Below are 8,417 nucleotides of genomic sequence, written 5' to 3'. Positions count from 1 at the left end.
TTTCCGGATTCGGGATATCAAAAAGAAGTTCTGAAGTCTGGAAATACTCAGAATGCGGAACGGCCTCGGTCCCAAGATTTCCGTATTTTCGACGTTGTACCTGTACAGACAAACCTAGAACTTTATGGACTGTTCAGGTCAGTTTCATACTGGCCAGCAATATTAACACTTTTAACAGGTATTGCATCGGTGATTGACCACAAAGAAACTGTCTATTCCAATGAACTTCTGAAAATCTATCCAATAACCACAAATTACCAAATGACATCTTAAATCAAAACTCTGGTTTATTTAATACTGTACATCAGAGTTCCAGATCTTTTGGTTGTGCATTTACTGCAAAAGGTTAAATTCCACCATCCCCACAAATATTATAGTACAAAATATATTAAAAAAATTAACGCTACCCTTCCATCTTTAAGACACGTTTTGTTTATGAAGGTACAACAGTGCAATTGTTTGAGATACAAGATGATCAATCTAAATGCAGACAAACTGTCGAGCTAAACATTCAAAATGATTGATTTACAATTCATCTTTAGCTGTATCCTTCTCCACGGTTTTTTCTTGTTTTTCCTCTTTTTCTTCTACCTCTTCAGTTTTTTCCTCTTTTTGATTCTTCAGTTCTTCCTGTTTTTTCATTTCCTTCTCACCAATCTATTATGAAACAGCTTAATGTGTTATTTTGTAAAATAAACTTTGCATTACAACTGTTGGTTATCAAAATCAATGCTGCTTCATTGTTTACAAGCTTATATCTTGCCAACACACACACACCAGTTGTTTATACACCAGGCATTTTGTAGTTCAGGAGACTGTATAAATCGGACAGTGGCGTCTACCTACACAATTATTCTAAAGCTGCTTTGATGTTTAAAAATGGCCAGTTGACTGCACAGTACTGGACAGTGTACAACTAATTGAAACTTATGTCGTGTGATGAACACCGTACATCCCAATATATGTAAGACAAACAGCTAAAACAATAATGTCAAGAATTAGTGCAACAGAAGATGCTGCAATTGAATTAACGTTAAACTGAAGAGTTCAGCAGTTTATCATCTAAACTGCTTGAATTATAGCTTTTCAACTCTTCAATGTTAATATATTTTCAGCAAAGCTTATTCAGTATAGGCTGAGGGATTGAGGTGAGGTGACATGGAATCATGGCCATATATGTTTGTGACATCTGATCTGAAGCATAATAGCATTATGTGACCAGTATAATACTGGGTTATACTTATGCTATTTCCTCCAACCCTACAACCTTCTGAGAATTTGGCATTACTCCAATTCTGGCCTCTTGTGCATCCCCAACTTCCTTTGCTCCACAACTGGTGGCTGTGCCTTTGGCGTTCTAGGCCTTAAGCTCTAGAATTCCCTGCCTAAAACCTCTCCACTTCTCCCTCCTCACTCCTCAAAACCTACTTCTTTGACCAAGCTTTTGGTCACCTGTCCTGATGTCTCCTTTGACTCGGTGTCAATTTTTATCCAATTATGCTCCTGTGAAGTGCCTTGGGACATTTTACAATATTAGAGGTGCTGTATAAATCCAACTTGTTGCTGTTTTTGATGGAAATCAGGCACTGGCCACAGTTTTTTTTTAAATTAAAATAAATCAGCTACCTTGGTTATTCCCCATGTTTGATTGCCGTATTCTTCTGCATATTTCGAATCATTTGTTATAAGGAAGTTGTCAAAGATTGTACCAGATTTCACCTGTGACAAGACAAAAGTTTAGAAAAAGTACAACGAATAATTTCTAGTTGGCTCACATCAATAAACTAGCAGTGATTCCTAACACACATACCTGCCACAGATCAAGACCAAGAGCACCAATGTTATCATACTTGTACAAGTTGGCGTCTGGTGTGTATTCAGGATTATCGATTTCTGGATGGACCCAATTTCCTTTGAAGTTAGGGTTGTTAATCTGTCGAGATTTCCATTCACCCTGAGCACAAGAATATTTATTTTTATTATTTTGAAGTTCATTTGGTCATTAAGACAATTGCAGCAGTTACAAATAGCAACAAAATAAATTATTTGCAGACAAACTGAATATTTATCCAAAAGGCAGAGCGAGAAAGAAAAACCTGGTAGCTCTCGCCTTAACAGATTCCTGAGAAGGAAAAATATTTTGCTGGACAATATATTGTTGCAAAACTAGTCAGCTAACTGATCAACAATTATCAAGCAATCCTACCAGTCAGCAGACTGCAAGATTAGAACAGCATACACAAATATATGTATAGAAAAAAAAAGTAATCAAATTTGTTTCTCAATGCATGCTGCTCTACTGAAAACAGTAGATTGCTGGAATTTTTTTCTGGGAATCCCTGTATATGTTTGGTAAAGATATATTCAACTTGCCACAGGAATATACTTTAACCCTTTTAGTTTATACATCCACATTTGTAGGCTTTCTGGAATAAATGTTTCATAGCTTCACTAATACAGTTATGAACCTATTTCCCTGGAAAACACCACCATACTGTTATGGTCTGGGATTGTGTTAACAGCCAATTTCTCTCTGAGCAATGTTTCAATTGTTGGTGACACATGCATCATAAATTGGTAAACAAGTTATTAAAAAATAAAGTAATTTAGAGATAGTGTAGCATGAAGGAAACATTCACCATGAAAAATAAATTGCAACATTTCCAATTTTCACCTTGTACTGTGGATTCCGAATCATAGGAGGCTCCCATTCACCATCCATCTCATTTTCCCAGTCATCTGGTTTCTTGGCATCAGGATCTGGAATATTTTCTGGCTTGTCCCAGCCCTCAAATAGGAAAGAAGGAAAAAAACTTTCTGAAAGTGTGTCCGGAGCCCAAGGATTGTAGACATAAACAAAATCCCCAGGTTTCTTTTGTTCGATTACAGAGCATTTCCCAAATAGCTCCTTCCCTGAAATACATGTTCAGAAGTAGATATTTGCCACTCACTGATCACAACACGTTTGTAGCTGCACCCTTCCATCACCAAATATTACATGGCTTGTTACTGTTAACTATCTGTGATCAGTCATATCAGCCTCAACCAGGAACTCATTCAGCTCCCTTTTGAAAGCTTGCAGCAAATATGCATTGACTGCACAAGCCACAACTTGTTCCAGACCAATGACCCTCTGCAAAAAGAGCATCCTGATAGCTAAACTAGCTCTATGCTAATGTGATTTATGCATGTCCCCTGGTTCTCCTCAACCTATCGAATTCAAATAGTCTATCCACAGATACAATCTAGTTCCATTATTTTTAAATACTTCAAATCAAATCTCCTAAAACTCTTTGTTTTTCTAAAGTAAAAATCTCCACACCTATTGTGATAACTATAGGCTTTTACGCTAGATATCAATCTTGTGGCCCACTTCTGAACTTTCTCCAGGGCCTTTACATCACCATGTAAGGGGTCCAAAGCTGGACACGCCCATAAAATGATTAGGTATACGAGTCTGCCACATGGTTAAAGGAGACGGATTTAGTAGTGTAAACCCCAGAACTGGCTTCAATTAACACACATTGAAGAAAGTGCATCCCCTCAGCTCTGGCACAATTAGACAATAAATGCAGACAAAGAACCAACAACAACTTACATGTAAGTAGCGCCTTTAACGTCCCAAGGAACTTCACAGAAGCGTTATCAGACAAAATTTGACGCCGAGCCACTTAGAGACATTAGGATAGGTGACCAAAAGCTCAGTCAAAGATGTAGGTTTTAAGAAGTGAGGTAAAGAGGAAGAGAGGTTTCGGGAGGGAATTACAGAGCCTAGGGCCTAGACAGCTGAATGCATGGACACCATTGGTGGAGTAAAGGAAATCAGGGATGTCAAAATTAGAGGAGCGCAGAGATCTGGGAGGGTTGTAGGGCTGGAGGAGGTTACAGAGATAGGGAAGGCCTTGCCATGGAGGGATTTGAAAACTAGGATGAAAATTTTAAAATCGAGGCATTTGCAGCTGGGAAGTTACCCAGAGCCAGTTTGAAAGGTGAAGCAAAGAATCATATTACTATAGTGATGACAGGAAGTGAACAGGCTTGAGTGGTTCATTAAGTTGTCCTGTCCTTGCTCACACAGTCCATCCATAACTTGTAAGCTCAGTCCCGAAGGAAACCTTAGTACAGTAACGGCATTCAAAATTTGAATGGCCTACTCAGTAGAATGCTGTTACATTTATTCAATTACTAAAAATTTGCCACTAGTTTTAAATTATTTAAAGTTTTTGGAATTAGTGATGTCCACTTACTTCTGGTTTTACATCATCAGGGTCATTAATCTTCTCTCGATCATCCCAGTCTTCAGGTTTCTTAGCATTTGGGTCCTTAAATGTTTTAGCACGCAGTAAGTCCCAGTCATCCTCCAGAGTCCCAGATTCAACTTTTTTGTTATCAATCTTCACTTCGTAAGTGTTATCAGAACGAAGTACTAGGGTGTAGAGATGCGTGTACTCATCGTCCTACGAGCAATATGTGATTTCAATTCAAAAAAAGCCATGACTTCTTCAATGAACAACCCCCACCCCAACTACAAAATAATCACCTCAACACATATAGTTTCCTTATATTTAGTAATATTACCACTGTTAGCAGAGCAAACCTTTGGCTTAGTGGTAGCAATTCCTTCTTCCGCCCCCCCCACCCTGGAGTCAGAAGGTGCAGGGTGTGAACCCCGCCCCAGACAATCTCGGTGAGTGGAGATTGAAGCTCCAGTTCTGAATTCCGGGTTGACAACCAGCAGGATACTCGCGTCTGGTGGATGTGGGTGGTCCCGCTTATTTGTATGGCTCATGGGAGCCCATAAGACCCTCCTGCCCTATAGGACTAACCACCCCATTGACTCATATAAAGATGGTTATGCTCATGAAAATAGCATTCACGTCACGGCCTGTCAGACTGTTTATCAGCCTGCAAATCCTTCTATTGCTTCATACTATTCTCCGAGGCAAGAGTGAAGATACAAAAACAACCACCACTGTTAGTGCACACAGATTTTTGGGGACATCTTAAAAAGGCAAGTAGAACTTTCCTGTACAAATCAATTCTGTTCTTTATTAACTTTTATGCTCAAAATGAAAGATCAGGAATGGAATACTTTTACATCTGGAGATCTGGTATCAGAACCAAGCACTCCTTGATCAGATAGAACATTGTCAATTTCAAGCAAAGTTCCTCCTCTACCCTATCTCAGAAGAGCACCATCTATTCTACCAGAATAAATTCTCCTTTCCCCCAATGTAGCTAGTTATGCCCAAGAGAGACTACAAGTTTAGAACAGTGGGCTTCTACTGAATTGCAATTGGGTAGCAATTTAGCCCAAACTAGTTTTACACAGAAACCCCAAGAGCCAGCAGAGTTGAATTCACCCTATCGGTCTGGACTAAATTCAAACCCAGATCTGTAAGATAGTATGCTGAGACACTGTCACCTGGCCCCCACTTACATAATGGAAACTATAACCATACCAATTTCAAACATGAACATAGAAGTGCACTGCAAGAAAAATCTGCATATACCAAGTTATTTTTAGAAGCAAATGATTTACCAAATATTTAAATAACAAATATGCTAATACTTGAGAACGGTTTTAAAGTTATATTTTTTCTGGTCAACAAAAATAAATCCTAGTACCCCCTTTAAGGTCTGCATTTCCTGTCAAAGTGTGGCATGCAACTTGATCCAAATTATATATCACTGATGCATCAATTGCTGGGATCTGCATAGGTGGAATCTGAAGTGACTCACCCATCTTTTTTTGGAGAAACATCTCTCAACATCAGCATGGCAGACATATTTTAATAACAGGCTAAATTATTAAGCAGGTTTATAAGAATTACGTAGAGGTAAACAGTATATGCAAGTTATTGAACAGTCCAATACAGTGCTGAAATACTCTCCGAATAAGCAATTTTGTTCCTCGACAAAAACAGAAGAGTCTTTGTAGGAAATACATAAGCATAAGACTCTGAAAGTACTCCATGGTAAGAGAAACCAAAATATTAATTCCTTTCAACAACAAACACTTGTTTTGAAATCCAGTCTGACCGAGGACAGTGATCAGCTAAACAATACCAACCTTTAAAACCAAAGACAAGGCAGGATTATGAGGACTGGGATTTTGGATGCATTGGTTGTAATTTACCAAAATTCCCTGGATTCTGGGGTGGTCCCAGCAGATTGGAAAACTGCAAATGTAACGCCCCTATTTAAAACAAAAAAGGAGGCAGACAAAAAGCAGGAAACTATAGACCAGTTAGCCGAACATCTATCTGTGGTTGGGAAAATGTTGGAGTCCATTATTAAAGAGGCAGTAGCAGAACATTTGAAAAAGCAAAATTTGGTCAGGCAGAGTCAGCGTGGATTTATGAAGGGGAAGTCATGTTTGACAAATTTGCTGGAATTCTTTGAGGATGTAACAAACAGGGTGGATAAAGGGGAACCAGTGGATGTGGTGTATTTGGACTTCCAGAAGGCATTTGACAAGGTGCCACATAAAAGGTTACTGCACAAGATAAAAGTTCACAGAGTTGGGGGTAATATATTAGCATGGATAGAGGATTGGCTAACGAACAGAAAACAGAGTCGGGATAAATGGTTCATTCTCTGGTTGGCAACCAGTAACTAGTGGGGTGCCGCAGGGATCAGTGCTGGGACCCCAACTATTTACAATCTATATTAACGATTTGGAAGAAGGGACTGAGTGTAACGTAGCCAAGTTTGCTGATGATATAAAGATGGGAGGAAAAGCAATGTGTGAGGAGGACACAAAAAATCTGCAAAAGGACATAGACAGGCTAAGTGAGTGGGCAAAAATTTGGCAGATGGTGTATAGAAACATAGAAAATAGGTGCAGGAGTAGGCCATTCGGCCCTTCGAGCCTGCACCGCCATTCAATGAGTTCATGGCTGAACATGCAACTTCAGTACCCCATTCCTGCTTTCTCGCCATACCCCTTAATGTTGGAAAGTGTGAGGTCATGCACTTTGGCAGAAAAAATCAAAAAGCAAGTTATTATTTAAATGGAGAAAGATTCCAAAGTGCCGCAGTACAGTGGGACCTGGGGGTACTTGTGCATGAAACACAAAAGGATAGTGTTATAGATGTGGACTTGTATTAACTCTGTACAGCCACCAGAGGGCTCATTCCCCGGAGTCCCAAGGGATCCCATAATCCCTTGGGAGCGCAGATATTTAAGGAGGCTTCACAGGTTGGAGAGGCACTCTGGAGACCTGCAATAAAAGGCTAAGATCACACTTTACTTTGAGCTCACAGTGTTCAGTCTGACTCTTTTTCCATACACTACAACTGGCGATGAGATACAGATAGCGAACCCAAAGATGCAGCGAACAGTGGGCATCCTGGAGAAACTTTCGGAGGGAGATGATTGGGAAACTTTTGTGGAGCGACTCGACCAATACTTCGTGCCAACGAGCTAGATGGGGAAGAGAGCGCTGCCAAACGTAGAACAATCCTCCTCACCGTCTGTGGGGCACCAACGTATGGCCTCATGAAGAATCTGCTCACTCCAGCGAAACCCACGGAGAAATCGTACGACGATTTGTGCACACTGGTCCGAGAGCACTTGAACCCGAAGGAAAGTGTTCTGATGGCGTGGTATCGGTTCTACACCTACAAAAGGTCTGAAGGCCAGGAAGTGGCGAGTTATGTCGCCGAGCTGAGACGCCTTGCAGGACATTGCGAATTTGAAGGACATTTGGAGCACATGCTCAGAGACTTTTTCGTACTTGGCATTGACCACGAAACCATACTTTGCAAGCTTTTGACTGTAGAGACCCCAACCTTGAGTAAGACCATAGCGATAGCCCAGGCGTTCATTGCCACCAGTGACAATACAAAGCAAACCTCTCAGCACACAAGTGCTGCTACAAGTACTGTGAACAAAGTGATGTTGTTTTCAAATCATAACGTACAGGGCAGGTCACACATACCTGCAGCTACACGTCCGTAGATGTCTCAGAGTCCACCATCAAGGGTGATGAATGCAAGGCCATTAACACCTTGTTGGCGCTGCGGGAGTGATCATCGTTTCCATTCATGCCAATTCAAAGGATACATTTGCAAGGACTGTGGAACAATGGGACACCTCCAACGAGTGTGCTGGTGAGCTGATAAGACTGTTGAACCTGCAAACCACCACGTTGCAGAGGAGGACAGATCCACGGAGGATCACTACGAACCAGAGCCTCAGATAGAGGAGGCAGAGGTACATGCGGTGCACACATTCACCAGGAATTGTCCCCCGATAATGCTGAATGTTGAACTAAATGGACTCCCGGTGTCAATGGAGCTGGACACGGGCGCGAGCCAGTCCATTATGGGCAAAAAGACGTTCGAAAGATTGTGGCACAACAAGGCCTCAAGGCCAGTCTTAACTCCAGTTCGCACGAGACTAAGAACTT

The 8,417-nt window shown here is 40.8% G+C and overlaps 1 protein-coding gene across 3 annotated transcripts in view; it reads right to left on the bottom strand.

The window, feature by feature from the left end:
* Positions 1-269: 269 nt before the first annotated feature.
* Positions 270-8,417, bottom strand: part of LOC139268558 (calreticulin-like) — a 28,799-nt gene continuing 20,651 nt past the window's right edge. For all 3 annotated transcript variants that reach the window (XM_070886879.1, XM_070886881.1, XM_070886880.1), the window contains exons 5-9: positions 4,248-4,457; positions 2,675-2,788; positions 1,811-1,954; positions 1,627-1,719; positions 270-657 (exon numbers count right to left, since the gene is read on the bottom strand). In XM_070886879.1, coding sequence (XP_070742980.1) covers positions 526-657; positions 1,627-1,719; positions 1,811-1,954; positions 2,675-2,788; positions 4,248-4,457 — 693 coding nt within the window. In that variant the 3' untranslated portion in view covers positions 270-525. The remainder of the gene's footprint in view (positions 658-1,626; positions 1,720-1,810; positions 1,955-2,674; positions 2,789-4,247; positions 4,458-8,417) is intronic.

This window comes from Pristiophorus japonicus, chromosome 8 (assembly GCF_044704955.1).
Source record: "Pristiophorus japonicus isolate sPriJap1 chromosome 8, sPriJap1.hap1, whole genome shotgun sequence".
NCBI lineage: Eukaryota > Metazoa > Chordata > Chondrichthyes > Pristiophoridae > Pristiophorus > Pristiophorus japonicus.
This window is presented reverse-complemented; position numbering and strand designations above follow the sequence as displayed.